Source organism: Urocitellus parryii, chromosome 3 (assembly GCF_045843805.1).
Source record: "Urocitellus parryii isolate mUroPar1 chromosome 3, mUroPar1.hap1, whole genome shotgun sequence".
Taxonomy (NCBI): Eukaryota; Metazoa; Chordata; class Mammalia; order Rodentia; family Sciuridae; genus Urocitellus; species Urocitellus parryii.
The window spans coordinates 88,996,873-89,019,544 of record NC_135533.1 but is presented as its reverse complement, the minus strand read 5'-3'; the positions used below and the strand labels follow the sequence as shown (position 1 = coordinate 89,019,544).

Here is a 22,672-nt window from a genome sequence, read left to right as displayed (position 1 = left end):
GTCACATCGTGACACATAGTTTGAAATGGAAGGCAATTGGAAAATGCAATTTGAATTATGCTAGCCTAGAGGCCTAGGGGTGCCAAGGATGCTAAACCTCAGACTTGAAAATGTGTCCTTTGTATCCATGACATCATTGGAACCTGTTAATATGAACCAATTAACAGTGCCAACCAATCAACAGTGTGGCCACCTATTTTTTTCTTATTTATCTGTACTAGTAATTTCACCTTGGAAACATGAAGGAATCTGATTGCAGTGGAGAGCTGCCTCCTGTTGCTGCGTTGTTTTCTGTCTGTGTGTTTGCTGGTTTTTGTCTACTTGTTCTGAGTAGTATCTTTTAGGGTACCCTATGGGCCGATGGCACTTGTATCAGCTATTTCAGACATGAGCAGAGCCACCCTCTGGAAAGTGATCACTGCAGAGAAAGGAACCACACAGGGGGGAAGGCTCATATCTAATTTGATCATGATGCCAAAAGAATGCATTTAAATTCATGAATTTAACATCAATTGCCCGATGCCAGCCACACTTGAGCAGAAGCAGATTTGTTTCTGAAATATGTCTCCTCTCAGTTTTTAAACAAAACTTTTGTTAGATTCCTGTGGAAAATTGGTCTGACTCAGTTGTCAAATGAATTTTTCTTGCTCATATAATATTTTATGGTCTTTGGTAGCAAACCAGAATTTAACACCTTCACTTTTCATCAAAATTATGTTCAACGTAGGGATATTTTAAATGCTGACAGCTTGTCAGCAGTAGGGATACTGTTGAAAGAGATATAAATTGTTTTCCCTGATACTGAAGGCTGAGTGTGCATGAATTTTCCTCCTCCTTGCCTCATTTTCCCTCCCTGTGTAGTCAGAACAGTCATTGTTTTACTCACATTAGCAGTTCAAGGAAGCTAATATTCGTCACATGACTCTTTCAGAATAGGCATATTTTCTGTATTGTGTACCTGTCTAGATAGCTGAAGACGGAAAACGTACAAGGAAGGTACATTGGTAGAGAGTGTCCACCACACCCCTGGGGTACGTTTCACTGAGTCAACAGGTCCTTCATGAATATGTGCTATGTGCCAGGTGCTGTGCCAAGCAGTGATTGGAGGTGACATTTAACCCCTATCCTTAGGGCATTAAAGAAGGATGAGGGGTAGCATGGGGAGCATTCTAGGGATCTTCTGTGGCCTGCAGTGCACTGGGAATACCGTCTTGCCATCCATGTGGGCGTTCTTTCACTTTTAAGTCCTGCCTTTCTGTAGAAGTCAGAAGACATGATAGGTAGGCACGTCATTTTGTTATTTATAAAGAAATATTTCCTTCTCCTTTCAATGTAAGCTGTAACGAATCATGTTGGGAAGTAGAGAGTCATGACATGCTGAATGGCAAACTCTTAAACTTTGAATCAGTCTTTCTCCATCCTTACTGCTTGTTAGAATCGCCTAAAAAAACATTTCACATATCCTCTTTTGGTCCCTGTCTCTTCAGAATCTGATTTAATTTGTCTGGGGTGAGGCCAGGCCTTAGGTTTGGACAGATGAGTGGATGGATGGGTGGGTGGGTGCGTGAATGGATAGATGGGTTGAAGGAGCAATGAAATAATGGATGAAAATGCCCTAATATGTTAGAGAGAACATTTGGGGTGAGCAAATAGACGGGCAGAAAAAGTAAAATTTGAACTTTGAGCACTTTAGCGGCTAAAACAAAAGGGAAACATGATTAGATGCATAACTACTCTTGTGTTTGCTTAATTAAAAACAAACAAACCATCTATAAAGTCCAAGCTTTTTCTTAAGACCAGGACTAACTCGGGGGGGGGGGGTGGAATAGGACCCTCGATAATGAGATGTGGGCATTTTTAAGACATCTAGAGAAAAATATAGTCATGCTTTTCCCAGTGGAGGTTGATGGCACAGTCTAGAAGGCCTTTTGAGTGAGCTGAACATATAGAGAGTGAGTCTCTAGACCTCAAGGAGGATTGGGCTCTGCTGGGAGCTTTCCATGAATCTTGTTCTCTTCCACAGAGCTCCCCTGGATGCCTCCCAGCCCCTGCATGTTCTGAACCCTGCCTGTCCTTGGCCATTTGATCACATCATCTCTTAGTGACCATTTGCCAAATCTGCTTTGGCCATAGTAGGCAACTCAGTGTCCTTTGAACATTTCTAAAGCTGATGGTATTTCAATACTTCACTCTGCTTTGTTTTTTTGCAAAGCACTTTATACCATTTGAAATTATTTCAGTTATTTGTTTGTTTAAAAATGAGCTTTTCCATGATTCCATCTTGCTTGAGATTTTAGGTATTCCCAATACCTAAAAGAGTGCTTGACACTGTAGCTGCTCAATAAATATTCATTGAGTGAAAAAAACCAAACTTTTCATAAATATTTGACCTATGCAGTGATGCTGTACTTTACATTAAGCACAGAACCAAGCCCTTTCATAATCAGCTGAATTTGAAATAATGCTGACACACTTTCATTAAAGGGGAGGACACAGACTCAGTACCTGGCCAACCTAACAGCCACCTCTCATCCTGAGGACAGTTGAGGACCAAGTTTGTTTGGGCACAACTGTCCTCTTCTTATTTATTAATTAACAGACAGTGGCCTGAATATATATTATTCTGTTGTTGGTTATTTGCCCTTTTTGTTTTGCAATTAATCGAGTATGTCTAGGTCCTAAGCAAACCTACATAAAATGCTGTTCTTTTTCTTTTCCCTGTGGCTGGAGGAAACTTTTATCTTCTCTCTGAGGCTTAATTTCCATATCTCTAAAATAGGGTCATAATATTAATAGCTGCTGAAAAGTTGTTTTAAGAATGAAAAGAGCCAGGTGCAGTGACACATGCCCATCATCCCAGCAGCTCAGGAGGCTGAGGCAGGAGGCTTGTGAGTTCAAAGCCAGCCTCAGCAAAAGTGAGGCACTAAGCAACTTTGACGCTGTCTCTAAATAAAATATAAAATAGGGCTTGGGATGCGGCTCAGTGGTTGAGTGCCCCAGAATTCAATCTCTGGTACCCCCCCCCAAAAAAAAATGAATGAAAAAAACCCTTGAATCGAATTGGGCATTATGTAAAATTGTGGATGTGTAACCGACGTGATTCTGCAATCTGCATTTGGGGTAAAATTGGGAGTTCATAACCCACTTCAATCTAATGTATAAAATATGATATGTCAAGAGCTTTGTAATGTTGTGAACAACCAATTAAAAAAAAAAAAGAAAAGCACTTTACATAATACCTGGCCTAGAGAACATACTCAATAAATGTTATTATTAGTAATAATAATGTCTAATACAATACTGGTTCATTAATCATTGTCATCCTAATGATTTTCTCCCTGCCCTCTCCTCTGACTCACTGTTTTCAGAAATGACATGATGATGAGGCTGTTTTATTGCCTTCCTAAATACATATGCCAATATGGCTTGGGTTAACTAAAAATACCCTCAGAACATGCACTGGACACCTTAGGTAATTGGAGTGTATTAATTCCCACTGCAGATCACTGTCACTACTGTTTTTGAAAGAGGCAGGTCTTCTAAAGGTGTGACTTCTTTCCCCGCTTCCTTCTCCTTGCCTGACTTGCTGCGGATCAGAGGAGAAGGCCAAGAAGGAGGCCGAGGAGAAGGCCCGCCTGGCTGCAGAGGAGAAGCAAAAGGAAATGGAAGCCAAAAGCCAGGCCCAAGAAGGCTCGTCCAGCAAGACTGAGAAAAAGGCATCTGGAGACCCCAAGAGTCACGTCAACGGAACTCGAACAAACAAAAGCGACGAGCCTCGTGGGAAAAATCCCAAAGCGGAGAAGTCAGGAGAAAAGCAGCAGAATGGTGAGTAGACTGCCAGCTGGACAGTGGCTCTCTGGGGTGTTCATGGTGTGATGAGTGGGAGCTGGCCAGACCCTTCCCCATGTCAGCAGCTCCTGGCCCAGGGCCTCCCTGACCATTGGCTCCTGCTGATCCCACTTCCCCTGGCTGGGGATGTCAGCAGGATCCCATCACAATCAGCCACCAGCTCCTCTGCGCCTTCCCCCTAGGAAGCTTGGCATCTCTCTGGCTCTCCCAGCTGCCCTGGAGACTCTAGCCAATGCCCACATGCCCACCAGGTGCAAATTACCACTAACCACACCTGCACAGTCCTGGGAGCTCGCTGCCAGGGGGGTGGATGAAAAGTGAACTTCTCAATTGTTCCAGCCCCAGGAGAGCCAGGCCTTAGGTCTGCCTGAGGCCTCTTGCTGTTTGTATGTACATACCACCCACAGTCGTGCAGGTATTATGGTGACCAACCATTTTAATTTGCCTGAAACTAAGAATTTCCTGGAATGCAAGTCTTTCAGTTTTGTTTTGGTACAGGGGATTGAACTCAGAGGCACTCAATCACTGAACCACATCCCCAGCCCTATTTTGTATTTTATTAAGAAACAGGGTCTCACTGAGTTGCTTAGCACCTCACTTTTGCTGAGGCTGGCTTTGAACTTTGTGATCCTCCTGCCTCAGCCTCCCGAGCTGCTGGGATTATAGGCATGTGCCACTGCGCCCAGCAAGACTTTCAGTTTTAAAATAAAAAATGGTCCAGGCCATTACTTTCCTAAGTGCATATATGAACACATGACCAGTATAATTCTATATCATGTACAACCAAAAGAATGGTTATACATGATATAACCATAAATGTCAAAATACATTCTACTGTCATGATAACTAATAAGAACAAACATAAAAAATAAACAACAGAAACAAACAACAGAAATAAACAACAGAAAAATGTTCCAGGCAAGCTGGGACGAGCTGGCCACCATAATGTGCAGCTAATTCATGATGTCTTATATTTGATACAACAGATATTGATTCATTAACAACTATGTGTCAAGTGCTTTACTAGGCATGGGGGATTTAGAATGAAGAAGCCCCAGGAAATCTATGATGTCATAGGGGACATAGACAGCCTCACTAATAATTCTAGTGAAATGCAGACAGAAAACAGCCATGGTGTGGCAGATAAAATGCCCCCAAAAAAACACCCTGCAAAGAAAGACATTAACTTTGTTGGGACGGGAAGGTGTGAGATAGGGTGAAGGCAGAGAAGGCTTCAAGAGGAGATGGGGCCTCAGCCAGGTGTTAAGAGCTGAAGTTTGCTGATAAAATAGGAAAAAGAGGCTTCCAGACACAGAGGACTTGATGAATGCCCTTTGAGGGCATGGACTTGGTCCCCTTGTTTTGGGAAGGGCAGGAAGTTCAGAGTCTGCAGCTTGCAAGTGCCAGGTTGTGGATGGGTAGCAAGGTAGCTTTGCAGTCCAACAGACCCGGATTCAAGTTACATCTTTTCCTCTTCTTGGTGGCCTTGGCCAGATTATTTAACCTTTCGTTGTCTCTGTTCAATGTACATACAGCATGGTTTTCTTATGAGCCTTAATAATAATATGGTACCAAAAACTACAAAGAAAATAACTTATGCCAGGTGCTGTTTTAAGTTCTCTCTTTCCATATTTATTTTCTTACCTGCACAGTAGGACCAGGCGATTTCCTCTAGCTATAGTTATTATGCTACAGGGTCTGGGGAAATGAGAAATAGTGCAAAGTACTTACACGACAGTCTCCAACTTTTAAAAATAGAATATATACCATGTTTTATGTAAAATCATAAAAGAGTATTTTAAAACATATAATGATGATAATAGTTCATATCACACTCCAAGAAGTTTGCATGAGTTCCTTCAACTAATCTTCATGACCACTCTTAAGTGACAGGGAAGGCCATTGTTCCAGCTAGTCCAATCCCTAGCAGCCTGGTTCTGGAGACATTTTAGTATGTTTTGTATTCAAATGCATCATCATCCAGAAAAAAAAATTGTTATTAAGAATTTATGATGCTCCTGTTGAAGTTTTAGAGGGTGATACAAACCATCCCTCTCTTCCCCTCCTGAGATCTGAACCAACAAAGAAATAGATAGGAAAATCAGAAAGTCAATGATGAAGGTGTCAATTCCATGGCAACTGGAGCTGGCCTGGGAACATGGACTTGTTCTACTAAACACCTGGGCTTCTTCCTGCATCTGACCTGAGCTGAGCTTTACAACTTGACACTGGGAGAACCAGGCATGTTTGGGGCTCAGTGCCTCCACCCCCCAGCAGGGACTGAATATATGTGCATCTTGTGGAAAACACATGGAAGGGAAGTGGGTGGCTGGGGTGAGCACTGCGTAATTTGGCTCCTCCTCCTAGCTAAGTCACTCCTCCAAAGGAGGGGCCACCAAAGAGGAAAAATGCATTTCTTCCCTCCTTTTTTCTTCTGGCTAAACATGTCTTGAATAAAAACAGTAATCATAATTAAGAGTACTGCCATTTATTGAATACCTAATGTGCCAGATGCTGTATCTTGAGATTTTTAACGTAAGATTAAAGCATTTAAAAATCCCAACAATTTTGTCAAGATACTTATTCCCATCTCACAGTTGGAAAAATTAAAATTAAATCGCTTGCCTAAGGTCAAGCTACCTTTCAGTAGAGATCCCAGGCGAAACTCAGTTTCATGGGTGTCTCTATTCTCTACTATGTAACTGCCACACCCTTATCATTTGCAGATTTGGTGATGGCAGAGAAAGTGGGGAATAGGAGAAATAGGAGTTGTGCCTGCAGTCTATATATATATATTCGGTATCTTTTTGTTTCAGGGGTTGGCACCCTTTTTATGTAATGGACCATATAGTAAACATTTGCAGCTTTGGGGCTATATGGTTTCTGTTGCAGCTACTCAACACTGCCATTTAGCGTGAAAGACACGATGATACCAAAGCAAATGATTGAGGCTGTATTCCAATAAAACTTTATTTATGGAAATTAAAATTTGAATTCCATCTGATGTTCACATCACAAAATATCAATCTTTTTGTTTCCCAGTCCTTTAAAAATATATAAAAGCCGTTCTTAGTTTGTGGATGATAATAAAACCAGGCAGCAGGGCCAGCTTTGGCCCCTGGGTCCTGGTTTGCTAACCCTTGGCTTAGTCAGTAAGAGAAACCAATAAACACTAACAAGCCAGACACACACACAAAATGGTCATAAATCCTACAAAGAATCAGAGAGGGCAGAGGGGACAGGGATTTATTTTGAAGATGTCAGGGGTGTAGGGATCCTGAAAGACACAGGAGCCTGCCTCTCCAACAAGGCTGGCTTGATTCCACAGCTGTGTTTATTTTCCAAAGCACTAGCCTACCATTTCCCTTAAAAATTGAGTATGAAATCAGAGGTGGGAAAAGAAATCAATTCAGAGCAATAATAAGAAAGGCTAATGGTGATTGGGGACTTTGTTATAGCAGCCTAATTAAAATGATTTATGACTGCCCAGAAAGGCTCTTCTGTTTGCCCCTGTTTATTGAGTAACAGCTCACATCAGCCATTACTCTATGCCCAACCCATGGGAAATTGCCTAATGGGTTCTGTTCAGGGAACATCATCAAATAAGCATGGGTCTTTTCCTAGGCACCCCTCCTTGTGGGTTGCCCAAGGCATTTTCCAGGTGAGGGCTGAAGGATATTGGTTAGAGAAGTTCTGGGGGTTTGCTTTCCTCTTGCCAATTAGTGGTTCCTTTAAGCTCTGGATCAAGGCAACTTCCTCCCTCAGCCTTCCAGACCCTGGCTGAGTATACAGGCTGCATGGGCTACTGGCTGGCATCCAGCAAATCGAACCATTTCTGCTGACTTTAGGAAGACATCTTGGTCTTGCTGCAGCTGTGGGTCAAACTCCAGTTCAGAGCAAGCTGGAAGGCCTAAAATAGAGTGCATGTGGGGTGTGAAAGCTCGCTTCAGGAAGAAGGGTTATTTTTCTGCATGACACTAATTTGACTACAGGGCTTGAGATCCTTGAGTCCATCTCTGGTGTCCTAAAAGAGGGAAAGGCTGTTGTGGGGATTGTTTCATGGGACTTCTAAAGAGACCCTTCTCTTTGGACAAGCGCTGGTGGTAGAAGGGGAGATAATCATGTCCTTTACTTAAACCTGACCTGTTTGGGCCCAGGGCAAGGTGGACATCCCTTCTTCTCCATTCTTCCCATTTCTGAATTAAGAATGAGAAAAACCTGGGGGAGTTTATTAACATCTAATTTAGCTTAGGATTTGTCCAATTAGAAGTACAAACTTCATAGACTGCATCACAGCCCAAAATAGCCTTGCATTAGCCTTAGGTAATCATTTCTTTGTAGATCCAAAGGCATTTAGAAATGGAAAACTGAAATCAAAAAATTGAGCTTTGAAGGGAAGCTATAACTATAATAGTTGAAAATTTGGTCTCTAGAGTCAGACCCACCCTCGTGGCCTGTGGTGTTATATGTGCGCCTTAGATTCCTCGGCCATAAAATAGGGATGATATGTCATATGTGTTTCAGGTCGATTCCTTACAAGTTGACTTAAGTGAGAGTACTTTGTAGAAAGATCTATTGACCATTTGTTAAAATAAAAACAAACAAACAAAAACAACCTGTCAGACAAGTGGCTTAAACCAGATCTACAGTAGCTGACAGGAACAGTTTTGCCACCGGAGGGAGATGTGGATATAAGGCTGGGATCAGAGGCCAGGCCAGGGGAGTGTCTGAAATGCATGCTGGGGGACAGTGGGTTACACAAGATGCAGATGGACTGGCTAGAGTTTGCCCAGGTGGCTGCAGTGATGTCAGGAAAAATTCAAACTTGTAAAACATCCTCAATCATTTGGTGAGTTGATTATTTAGCAAATTGACCATTTAGTAGGTGAATCTTTGATGAGTTTCTCTACTTCCAATAGCAGTTCCTTCATAATGAGGTTGCTGTAAGAATTAAATGAAATGATGCATACAAAGCATTTAGCACACTTCCTGGCACAAAGCTAAAAAACAAAAAGATAAATCCTTTTCCTTACATACACATCTTGGAGGCTTGGATACTATCCTCACTTTAGTTAGTGTTAGGATCTTTTTGCTTCAGTAGGTGCACAACATTTGAGTTGTAACGTATTCTTAAATGTATACAGGGCTAAAAAGAAAGCCTATATTAGTAAAATTGATTAAAAATAAATATGCCAAAACTTTAAAATAAAGCTAGGGGAAGGTATCCATGATCTTTTGGTATGACACTGGCCTATGATTGAACAGACCTGCCTAAGGATCATTAAATTACCCTGGACAGGGATTAGCACACTTTTTCTTTAAAGGGCTAGACAGAAAATATTTTCGTTTGTTTCTATTTTTGCCACATGAAAGCAGTCACAGACTATATGTAAGTGGATGTGTATGAGTGCATGCCAATAAAACTTTATTGACCCCAACAGGTGGCAAGCCTGATTGTCCCATAGGCTGTAATCTGCTGACCCCTGCTGTTGGAGAATATGGCTGTGTCTTATTTTGTTATTTACTAATTAACTGTGGAGTTACTTGCTAATTTGGAAAATTTTGACTTATAGAGAAGATAACCAAAAAGGCTATAGTTTTATTGCCTTGTGGAGTATAAACATTTCTGTTTCTTAGTAATCTTATTTTAACATGTCTCTAAAATGCCTATTTCCTTAAATGCTCTTAGAACCATCCTTACCATCTCCCTCATACATAAGTTCAGTGTATTTTTCACACATGTTCATTCTACATTTGTTTAAGGGTGAAATTTTTAACCTTATAAATTATACTCTGACAAGCTTGTTAATTAGAATATTATTTATAGCTCTGTTTTAGAATAATAACAGCTATCATTGAGCAGTATCATATTCAGTACTTACACGTTTTAAATGCCAGTAGATAGGCATTATAAACCCATTTTGCAGATAAGAAAACTGAAGCACAGAGATGTTAAATAGCTATTAACTGGTAGAATTTACACTTAACCCAGACTTTTCCTCACTCCACAGTCTAACCATAATTTGAACTGCCTTTCTTAGAAGACAAACACTGTGGACTTAATTACAACCTTGTCTGTTAGGAACTTTCAATCTTGATTTCCTATCATAATCCAATTACCAGAATCTAATGCGTGATGATGGAAGATGTTTACACTGAGACATGTACTCCCTTGTGACTATAAAATTATGCCACACGTTTTTTTTTTTTTTTTACCTTGGCAGGTTTAGAGATATTCATAACTTCCCCTTAGCTGTATACATATACTGTTTGTCACGTTTATTGCTTTCAGGTGACTTGAAAGATGGTAAAAATAAGACAGACAAGAAGGATCACTCCAACATCGGAAATGATTCAAAGAAAACAGATGGTAAGAGTATTTTTCCCATTACGCTTTTTCCATAAAATTTGCAATTACTGAAAACTTGTTAGAATCATACCTGAAACTGAAATAGAGATGGTTAATATAGTTTTACACCCTAAAAAACACCCCACTCCACTACATTTAATAATACTGGTATCTCATTTTCAATAATTTACTAATTATTGCTGTGTCTCTTCTTCTCTGAAATCCTTCATTGTTTTGGTTGTCATAATGGCTCATTCCTAATTATTTCTTTATGCATGGACATGATATCAAGCTAAAAGTGAAAGTTTCCAGGGAGTGGTTTTGAAATTTGAACATAATTCTTCATGCATCTATTAAAAAGGAGAGAGCCCCTTCAGCTGGCAGCTGCACCCCATACCGCCATGCTGCCTTTACTTGCATGCATGAAATCAGTTTTCCCACTTGACATATTTGAATCCTAAACTTCATCAAAATCCCAAACTTCATTTTGGACTTGCTGACTGCAATGCAATGGAATAAGACATTCTGCTAATGTATTTATGAGTTTCTGATCACGAATTGGGCAACATAAATAGGACATGTTCTGTGCTTTTAGTTTGCACAATTTTTCCCTTGAGTAAATTATTACTTTTGGTAAAAATAAACAGGAATTGGGTCAGTGCAATGTTGCAATGCAACATATATAGTTATAGAACACAATTGGGCCAGTAAGAACAAGTCCTAAAGGCAGTGACAGCGCAAAATGCAGCATAAACCACCACAGTGAGGTGCTTCATGAGCATCGTTTATACTTTTTATAAACAACATTCCATTCTTTCTAAAACCTGAAAGTTCAAAATTAAATTACCTGCCACACTTGGAACTATTGGATTGAGAAACCTACCCTTACTTTTTACATACATTTTATTGTTTTGTTTGTCATACATGTTCATTCTTGAGCATCCCTTTAGGCATTGACATGATATTTAACTAAAAATGAAAATTTCGTGGGCATGGCTTTTGTTAAGAGTCCCATGCCCTTGTTGAAACTTCCCAGGAGACATTGTACTTGATGCTAAGGTATTCTGTGAATAAGAACAAGTGTTGGGTATTCAGGTTCAGGAATAAGAAGAAATTTAAACACGAGCATTCACACATCTATTAAAAATGAAACAGCTCCTTTAGCTTTTAGCCTTACGCCATAACAACATGCTTGCATGAAATCCATTTTCAAACCTTTCCTTTTAAGATGTAAGAAGTCACTCCAAGTGTCTTATCACACAATACCTGGGGAACTCACATCTGTCATTTTTAACCAACTTGCTTATGCAAATAGAAACCACTTAATGAACATATCTCCTTGAATAATTGTAAATAAGAAGTGAATTAAACAGAGATAAAATAGAATTCAAAATGGTAATATCTCAATCAGACTTTTATGGGAAAGGTTGTTCAAATACCAGGGACTCTTTGCCAGGCATCATCGGACCCACATCAAGGCAACCCAATCCAGGAAAGGTACCGAGGAAGAATGGGGTCACCTAAACCTAGCACCTGGACATCTTCCCCATCCACACTTGGCCCATTGCTCCCTGATCTGAATTCCTATAGCACAAAAGCCCATAATAAATCAGGTCCAAAATTTTTAATATGGAATCTTCCATCTTATGATTTTTATTATACTATAAATAGCTGCTATAATGTCATGTGGGCCTTGTGATTTAAGTTCTATTACCTTCATAAAGCCCTATTATGTTATCTGGTCCCCTTTTAACTGAATGATTTCCAAATATTTATAAGACTGAAAAATTTTAGGGGGAGGAAGGTGATGAAATAGATTCTATATCCTGTTGTATAAATAAGTGTAAAATTTGATTATTTAATGAGCAGGATTCTTGATCTTATGGGAGTGTGAACTGGCTCTAGTAAATAAAGACAAGCTCTAACATCTATCCTCTGTTTTTCCTCCATAATCCCACCCTTCACCAGCCTCAAGAGGGGCTGCTGTGCCCTTACACTTGCAAATTTATATGCAAACATAGACAGGAACAACTTTGTATTCTAATGTCGTTATTGAACCGATCTGACATCTGTCATCATCACTACTTTGGCACCTACCCAAGAGGCAGAGCATTGAACTTCAGTGACTTACAATGGTTTAGTCCAAAACCTTTACTAGGACTAAAGCTAATTCTTGGTGGAATGAAGTGCAAAAGAATGACTCTCACCTACCCTTTCCTTTTAAGTCACTAAAGCTCTTTGCTACAGAAGTTTTTTTTTTTTTTAAAGGAATATATAGATCAGTGGATATATTGATTTAAAATCCCATATAGAAATAACATTTTGAACATTTCGTTCTAGTGGCTCTTATTATGTTTGGTGACCAGGTAGAGTTCATTTAACTTTTCAATGACCCTATTCCCATTCCAACCCTGAGAATCATTGACGAGTAGCTCTCTATAATTTTTGAGAGGGGAGTATCCAGGTACAATTCATACCCACTGTGATTAACCCACTATGGTTCGTGGTTGTAGCATTGTAAACATTCAGAGAGAAACCAGTTGGTTTTTCCCAAACTCTCATGACCTTGGGCCTGCACATGGTGGGGAGGTAATGTGTTCTGAAACAGTAAATTACATCCTTGCATAATGACCACACTGCAATGGCACATTATCTCTGTCAGGTTACTGAGGTTCTCTTTAGTACCCTGTAGCAATAATTTTCTAACTGACTTCAAAGAATGGCTGTCCTCTGAAAGTACCTTACTTACCTCCAGAGAGAAATGCACTAACATAAAAAAATCTAGGTCTCTGAGCCAAATTTCTCTTAGTGTCTAAAATTTTCCATCATTATTGGGAGACTTGCAGGGTACCACACAAATTAATTCTTTTAGGGCATTTTTAGTCATGGTTGTAAGAGCATTGCCTCTTGACCTAACATGATTTATTATAGTTGTTCAAAAATACAAACTTACCCTTCGTTATACTTGACCACGTAACAGAGAGAGATGAGACGCCCACCTTTTGTGTCTCTCAGAAGATGGGTTATAATTAGGTCCTGCACTGTTATTAGCCAAATCCCAGAGAGTGAGTCCAACTGGAGTTTCTCCTTCACTGAACATTCTGGGAATTGGAATGTTTAATATCAGTTCATGAAATTTAAAAGCAAGCTGGGAAAAGTGGAAAAGGTGGACAAAAGAAAATCCACAAATGTCTGCCTCTGACAAAGAGAAATAACCAGAACTGGATTTCTCTTCTCACCTGAATCAAGAGAGAGAGGAAAAGAGAGGCTGACCACCACTGGACAATGTTTGTAATAGAATGGTTTTCAAGATACCAGAGGTCAGAAAATGAAGAAGAGTGATTTTGGAGAGAAAAGAGATGAATGAGGTGAACCCTGTGATGGCCCCAGTTACTGCCATGAGAGGATTCTTCGACAACAATGGAAAGGAGGGACATGGGCAGACCTGGTTGACCCTCTGAGTTGAGAATTTGAGTAAGAGTTCAGGGAAACCAACCTGGGCATTCCATCCCTGAGTTCCAACCTGGTTAGGGTTGACAAAATAAAATATAAAAGAAGAGAACTAGAAAACTCCAGAGATCTGGAATGTATTCTCCAGAATTCTGATCAACCCATGCAATGAGGAAACTACCTGAGGCCTAAAAAGAACCAGCCAAGAGGATTAGAGGTAATGGTCCTGATGTTCACAAGGAGCAAGAATTGTGCCTATTCCCACCAACTAGAATTGAACCTCTCATCATTTAAAGGAAATTAGGTACTCACAATTGTCTTGAATTTGTAGGGAGAAATAATTAGCTACTTAGCTGTAGGCTAAGTGCTGCTCTAGTCCTGCCTAACAAATCTCAAAAAGCAAGACAAAAGGATCAAAATGTTTCCAGGTAACTTAATTACATCCCAGAACACAGCTCAAGGAGGGTGTGTGTGTGTGTGTGTGTGTGTGTGTGTGTGTGTGTGTGTGATCTAGCACCCAACAAATTAAAATTCACAATGTCTGCATCTAATAATAATAATAATAAAATCCCTGGGCATTCAAAGCAACAAAAAAACACTGCTCATAATGAGGAATAAACTAACAAGCAAATACCCAACTAGTTGAAACCAACTCAAAGATAAATGTTAGAATTATCAGACTAGGAAATTAAAGCAGCTCTTACAACTTTAGTACATATGTTCAGAACTTAAGAAGAGACATGCATACATTTATAAAGATCAAAAATCAAGCTTCCAGATATGAAAACTATAGGTCTGATATGAAAAATACACTGGATGGTGTTAATAGGAAGACATTGGGTGGGATTAATAGTAAAGGCAATGGGATTAGACATTGAGGGAAAAAAAGTAGTGAAAAAATTAGACATATAAATAAAGCATAAAAGGAATAAAAACAGAATAAAGAATACAATATAAATTATTATAAATAGCAGATTCCTTGGAATCTCCAAATAGAAGAAAGAGTGGGGAAGAAAGGAAACTATTTGAAGACTCAATGGGCAAAATTTTGCTGCATGATGAAAACTATAAATCTAAGAAGCTCAATAAAGCCCAAGAACAAGAAACACAAAGAAAAAATTACACCAAACATATCGAAATCAAATTGCTCTTAACAAAGATGAAAAGAAATGTTTAAAAACAGCCAAAGAGAGGGAAAAAAAACCACATGTGCACAAGTGAACAAAGGTGAGGATGATAGTAGATTTCTTGTTAGAGAAAACAAGTCAACAGGGGAGCACCATCTTTAAAATCCTGAAAGGAAAAAAAAAAAAATCACCCAAGAATTCTGTATCCACCAAAAATATTTTTTTTTAGAAATTCAGGTGAACTAAAGATAATTTTCATTAAAGATAATTTCATACCATACAAAGGTTTTCTTATCATTACTCCCTAAACAATATACTATAATAACTATTTACCTAGCATTTATGCTGTGTAAGGTAGTCTAAGTTATCTAGAGATAATCTAAAAAGAATATGGGAGGATGTGCATAGGTTATGTTCAAATACTATGACATTGTATGCAAGGAACTTGACCTTCTACAGATTTTGGTATCTGTGACAGGTCCTGGGACCAGTTTCCCACAGATAGCAAAAGACAAATGTATATACTTTATTATTATTTAATGCTCCAAAAGATAATTGGCTACTTGAAACAAAGTAGTTAATGTATTGTTGGCCTTATAACATATACAAAAACAAAATGTGTGACTACAATGGCATAAAATACAAAGGGAAAGCAATGGAAGTATACTATTATAGATTCTAATGCTATACACGAAATGGTGTAATATGTGAAGAGAGACTGAGATATATTAAGAGCATATACTATAAGCTTTAAGTCAATCACCAAAATAATAAAAAAGATATATAGCTGACTAGCTAACAAGAGATAATAGGGGACCAAAAATAATAATTAATCCAAAAGCAGGTGGAAAAAAGAATAATAAGGAAATAAAAAAGAGAGAGAGAGAAAATGAAATAAAAAATAAATAGGAACACCATCCGCTTAAAATCAAGCATATCAATATAAATGACCTAAATACCCCAATTAAAAAGTAGAGATTGTCAGATCATAAGACCCCAATTTATTCTGCCCCAAAATTTAAAAAAATTGAAATTGATATAGCAACACTAGACAAAAGAATATTTGAATAGCTACATTAATATCAAACAAAGTAGATTTCAGGGCAAAGAACAGAAAAAAGAAAGTTTCAGGGTTAAAGAAGTTTATTTCCTAATGATAAATTTGTCCATCTATCAAGAAAATATAATAATATAATGATATTTCACATTTTTGCACTGAAATGCATGGATTGAACTGCAGAAAAAATTTAAATCCACCATTTGCACACATTAATAGTCATCTCCATAAGTGATAGAATCAGTAGATATAAAATCAGTGTTGAAAAGACTGAAACAACACTAGTAATCAACTTGACCTAATTGGCATTTCTGATATACTCAAGAAGTAGAATAGGAGAACACACATTATATTGAAATGAAAATTTGTGTTTTCATAATTTTTTTCTGACCAGTCTGGCTAGAGGTTAATATATTTTATTAATTATTATCATTAACATTATCTGTTGTTTTTCTTTTCTATTTAATTGATATCTGGTGTGATCTTTATTATTTTCCTTCTTCTGCTTGCTAATAGATATAATTTGACTTATTTATTTATTTATTTTAGTTTTTAAGGTGGAAGTTAAGGTCAATGAGTATTTTTTTTCTTTTTCTATTCTAGGCAGTGCTGTAGTTTCCCTATAAGTACATTAGCATCATGCCAAAAATTTGGATATGTTGCGTATATATTTATATGAGCTCAGAATACTTTCTAATTTCTACTTTTTTTTTTCCCCTTTGGTACTGGGGATTGAATCCAGGCACACTTAACCACTGAACCACATCTCCAATCCCTTTTTCTAAATTTTATTTAGAGACAAGATCTCACTTAGTTGTTTAGGGCCTCACTAAATTGCTGAGGCTGGCCTTGAACTAATGATCCTCCTGCCTTAGTATCCCGAACTGCTGGAATTACAGGCATGAGCCAACGTGCCCAGCTCCACTTCAATTTCTACATCAACTGAACAGTTATTTAGAAGTATAATGTTTTCTTTCTAAATATTTGGGGATTTCTAGAGATAGTTGAGATGTTGGTTTTCCTCAGATTGATCTATACAGTCAACACAGTCCCAATTAAAATCCTAGCATGACATTCTGTAGAAGTGGGCAAACTGACTTAAAATATGTATGGAATGCAAAACACCCAGAATAGACAAAGCAAAAAACTTTGGAAGAGAAGGAAAAGTTGACCCGATTTCAAGACTTCTATAGCTACAGTAATCAAAGCAGCATACTATGGGCATCAACATAGACAATGGTCAATGGAATAGAGTCCAGATACAGATCCGTATGTTCATTAGAGCTTATTTTTTACAAAGGGAGAAGGAAATTCTATGGAAAATGATGGTCATCAGCAAATGGTGATGGAGCAATTGGAGCAAAATAATGAACTTCTACCTGTGTGTGTGCCACATAAACGCATGATACTAGAATGGGTCCAAAAACCTAAGTGTAGAATGTAAAATTATAAACCTCTATTTAAAAATACATATGAGAAACTCCCTTCTAACTTGGATTAGGGAAAAAATCCTAGATATGAAAATAAAAGTACAAACCATAAAAGAACAAATTGATAAATGATACTTTATCAAAATTAAAAATTTCTGCTCTTAAAGACCTGGTAGGAGAATAAAAATACAATCCACAGACTGAGAGAATATTTGCAAAGTATAGATCTGTTAAAAGATTTTTATCCACAATATAGAAAGAATTCTCAATATTCAATAATAAGAAAGTAAGAATCTAATTAAAATCATATGAACATTTTAACCAACATGTCACAAAGGAAGATAACCGCTAGCAAAGAAGCACATTAAAGGGTCTTTAGCATCATTAAGGAGAGACAAATTAAAAAATGAAGACAAATGAAACATATTGAGAGAGAACAAAACAAAATGAAGCTCATGTAAGGGAAGAAGAAGATTTCACACTTGCAGATTGTATTCAACTAATAATTTCTTAGCTCTTGACTTCTGTGACTGTCAGGATGTAACTTTTTTAGCTCATTTCTCAAAGAGCATATGATATTTCTTGTAGCCTCATTTCTTTTTATTTTTTTAATATTTTAATAGGTATCGATGGACCTTTACATACGTGTGTGTGTGTGTGTGTGTGTATGTATATATATATATATATATATATATATATATATATATATATATAGCTGAGAACCAAACACAGTGCCTCACACATGGTAGGGCAAGCGCTCTACCACTGAGCCTTGACCCCAGCCTCATTTCTTAAGCTGCTCTTATTCTCCTGCTCAACATCTCAGTACAGGGAAAATGCAGGAGGCAGTATAGCTAATATTCTTGGGAGTCTGCTTAGAGCAACTAATTGTGATCAGAAGGCTTATTGTGAACACAAGAGGAAGAGGAACTTACCTGTCACTTGGTCCTTCACCAGGCTATTATCTTGTGACCCTGACTTGTTACAGAGCTTACAAGAGTCATCTGAAGAATTGAATATGTTTTCCCATTTTTTTTAAAATAGCTGATTCCTAGAAAGTTAATTTGGATTGAGATACATACATAAAGTTGGAAGGAGTGAGTTTGTTAGATACCTTTTGTTCTATTATACTTACTGAGTTCTTAATAAAAGCAGTAGAAGGATATAATCATGAGCCTTTACGTTGGAGTTGCACTTCATTCTTGTAACATTCCTATGTTACATTGGACTCTGTTCGTTACCTAAAGGAAGGGGCACCACCCTGCTGTCAGTGGACCTGGTAGTGAATGACAGATGGGGCCTGTGCAGACCTGGAGGTGCACCCAGCTCTGCAGATCCAGGGAGGAAAGCCAAGCTGGCAGAACTACGACATGTGGGTGCCCGTGATACCACAGAGGTTGTTTCTTACTCAGGTTCCAATGTAGGAATTTGGGAAGCAACGCATGCCCTGGAACATTACTGTCTTTCAGGAGGTGGGCATCCACTTGTCATCCAGGCACTGAGACTGTGGTTGTCAGCAGAGACGCCTGTGTCCTGGTGTTCTGTCTCATGGAATTAGCCTCATCTCACTTTGTCTTCCTGGTATTGCTGCCCCCCACCCCTGTACTGCTCAGAGCAACAGCCTTGGGCTGTCTTGATGCTTCAGAACTAACAATTGGCTGTTTCAGACCCCTCTATAACCTTCCCTGTCCTTGTCATGGAGGCCTCATCTTATTACCTCATGGCCCGTCTCTGCTCTTTCTTCCTGAAGGACTTCTTGTCACCCGAGGTTGATGGTGACTGTGCATTAGTCAGTTCAGAACCACAGCAGCCATTGAACACATGACTCATTTTCAGCACACTCATCTTTTAATTAATCTCCTGCACCCTAGCTGCGGGGGACTTGATAGGGAATATTGTACCGATTTAATGTTTTTCTCAATTTCTGAAAGGTTGATGTGTTTTCTAAGGAACTGTCAATATGATTTTAGGAAGAATTCTAATACATTCACAATTCTTACAGGGTGGTGGTCTTTATGGCCATTTTAGTTCAAACTTCTATCCTACATGAACTACATATAAGATAATTCAATCATTGAAGAGGTTGTGGCATCTCGAGAATTCTTTTTTTTAATTTAATTTTTATTCATTCTTTTTAGGAATACATGACAATAGAGTGTATCTTGGCATATTATACATACATGGGAAACTTTATTCTAATTCGGATCCCATTCTTCTGATTGTACATGATGTGGAGTTTCACTGGTTTTGTATTCATATATAAACATAGGAAAGTTATGACTGATACATTCTATTCTCTTTCCTATTGCCTTTCTCTCTCCCTTCCCTTCATTCCCCCTTTGTCTAATTCAATGAACTTTTATTCCCCCCCCCATTTATTATGTGTTATTATCCACATATCAGAGAGAACCTTTGGCCTTTAGTTTTTTGGGATTGGATGATTTCACTTAGCCTGATAGTCTCCAGTTCCATCCATTTACTGGCAAGTACCATAATTTCATTCTTCTTTGTGGCTAAGTAATATTCCCTTGTGTACATATGTCACATTTTCTTTATCCATTCATCTGTTTTGAGGCACCTAGTTTGGTTCCATAGCTTAGCTATTGTGAATTGAACTGCTGTGAACATTGATGTGACGGTGTTACTATAGTGTGCTGATTTTAAGTCCTTTGGGTATATTCTGAGGAGTGGGATAACTGGGTCAAATGGTGGTTCCATTCCAAGTTTTCTGAGGAATCTCCATACTGCTTTCCATAGTGGTTGCACCAATTTGCAGTCCCACCAGCAATGTACGAATGTATACCCTTGTCCTCACCAACATTTCTTGTTACTTGTATTCTTGATAATTGCCATTCTGACTAGAATGAGATGGACTCTCAGTGTAGTTTTAATTTGCATTTCTCTAATTGCTAGTGATGTTGAACATTTTTTCATATATTTGTTGACCGATCATATTTCCTCTTCTGTGAAGTGTCTGTTCTGTTCTTTTGCCCATTTATTGATCTGGGTTGTTGGTTTTTTGGGTGTTAAGCTTTTTGAGTTCTTTATACATCCTGAAGATTAATGCTCTATCTGAGCATTAGGTAGCAAAGATCTTCTCCTCATCTATAGGCTCTCTCTTCACATTCTTGTTTATTTTCTTTGCTGTGAAGAAGCTTTTTTATTTTGATATCATCCCTTTTATCGATTCTTGATTTTACTTCTTGTACCCTAGAAGTTTTGTTGAGGAATCTGGTTCCTAAGCAGACATGATGGAGAGTTGGGCCTACATTTTCTTCTGGTAAGTTCAGGGTCTCTGGTCTAATGCTTAGGTCCTTGATCCACTTTGAGTTGAGTTTTGTGCAGAGTGAGAGATAGGGTTCAGTTTCATTCTGCTACATAGGAGTCTTGAAGGGAAATCCACTTTGTGACTCACCATATTCTTCTGTACACAAGATGTGGAGTTTCACTGGTCATGTATTCATACATAAACATTTCCCTCATGTGGGAAATAGACATCCTTTACCTGGGAGCTTGGGATGCACCTGATGACGGAGAAGTCTACACGAACAGAAATGAAGCATTGATTGAGATGCAGAGGATTTGTTGACACTGAAATGAATTTTTTTTTTGACCAAGGCATAGCTTTGACTGCCAGTTTATTGGTATACGGTTAGAAATAGATGCTCTGTGTACACTGGAATGCCCATGTCAACAGGCCAGTCAGGGGTTTCTTCTTCTTAAAGGAAATTTTGCTTGTGAATTCCCAACACCAGAAAGTTGCTTGGCCACCTGAGGATGACAGGGGAGTTAGTTGATGAACTATAACTTTGGAATAGAATACCCTGATGTCTGTCTCTACTACTGGGACGGACCTGCAGAGGAGACTGGGGGTGGTCTCGTGTGCCCTGTATCCTGACAGGGCATGAAGTACTCTTCCACGACATCCTGTTTCTAGTCTCCTTCTCAGTCACCTTTAGCCATCAGATAGTTAATATCTTGGAATAGGTTATTATTCTTGTTCACCTCTGGTCCTCCTTGTTTGCTTTCTTCTGCCTTGATCTTGAAGAAATTTGGTGTCTATAAGCAGGTGTTCTCAAACTTTTTCAGTCTCATTCGTTTTTGTCCCCCTTAACTCTTCACCCACTCCCCTCCCGACTGTGTGCCCAGATCCTGTGGTGTGTCAAATAGGCCACAGATGGTGAGAAGTTCTGGGAACAGTAGCTGTTACCCCATCCTTTTCTCTCCTACTCAAGAAAGTGTCATCATGACCTTGAATTCTAATTACTTTAAAGATGAGAACTTTTTAACTTTGGTGCTTAACAGGTTTTTAATAATGAGTGATTTCAGTCCACCTCACCATTTGATGATGCCACTAAAATCAACATCTGCTGACTTGAGCGTCGTTTCTCCCAATAGTTAATTGCCTTCTTTAGTTTTTGAGCTAGTGTTCATCTCAGAGGATAGCATTATTTCTTAGTCCTGGAAAAGTATCTCACTATAGTCTTCTATGTATCGTCAGAAAAGCAGGCTTATTGATTAATGAAAGGATTGCCCTTAACACAAGAACCCAGTGTCTTTGTGGATTAGTTTTCATGAGTGTAGAGACACTCTACCTGGATGCTCTGGATCCCAGTTAAGATAAATCCTCATTATAGCATGTGCTCTGATCAGTATCCCTTTTCCCTTAGCCATGTGTTGCTGAAAACTCCTGTGACCTTTTACCCAACATCCCACAGTAAGCAAAAGCTGTGGTTTACATGAATAGGCATGGGGTGTTGGTCTTTTAGATCATTTGACACCCTTATTTTCTCAAGTAGCTTGACAAATATTTGAGCCTACACCTGATGTCCTCGTCAGAAGGCCACAGCAAAGCATCAGTAAATGGAGAGGAGAATCACAGTGTTATTTTTAGGTGGCTGCCTGTTATGCATCTGCATAAGCCCTTGCTCATTAGACTCTAAACAGTTTTGTTGCCTAAATATTCTTGCTCATATACTTTAGTGTCATTTTGTGGTTAATTTCAGAATGTGGGCTGTAGGTTGACCCAGTAATAAGAGTTATTTTGAGTTCAATGATGCTGAGACCCAATATAATTTGTGTGTGTGTGTGTGTGTGTGTGTGTGTGTGTGTTGTTGGATGGATTTGGGTGAAATCTATTAACCAATCCATATGTGAGTGAGAAGTGGTCAAGTGGGTGAACTAGAAAACATCATTGCTCCTTTTTGCAGTGGGCTTATACTCCTGGGAGTATGGACATGCCCAGCCAGTCACTTACCTAAGGTTCTAACTGGTGAATCACAGCAAATCAGAACAGCTAGCTCTTTTGGTCACAAATCAATGCATTTTTAATACAACTTTAGGTTCAAGGAATGTCCTTGTGCTTTTCAAGGAGTGCATACAATAGATATCCTCATGGACATTGTAAAGG

The 22,672-nt window shown here is 38.7% G+C and overlaps 1 protein-coding gene across 3 annotated transcripts in view; it reads left to right on the top strand.

Annotated features, from left to right (window-relative positions):
- The window catches only part of Pde1c (phosphodiesterase 1C), a 588,396-nt gene that overhangs the window by 526,754 nt on the left and 38,970 nt on the right, over window positions 1–22,672 (top strand). For all 3 annotated transcript variants that reach the window (XM_077796773.1, XM_026401540.2, XM_026401541.2), the window contains 2 exons: window positions 3,598–3,825; window positions 10,142–10,219. In XM_077796773.1, the coding sequence (XP_077652899.1) occupies window positions 3,598–3,825; window positions 10,142–10,219 (306 nt within the window). The remainder of the gene's footprint in view (window positions 1–3,597; window positions 3,826–10,141; window positions 10,220–22,672) is intronic.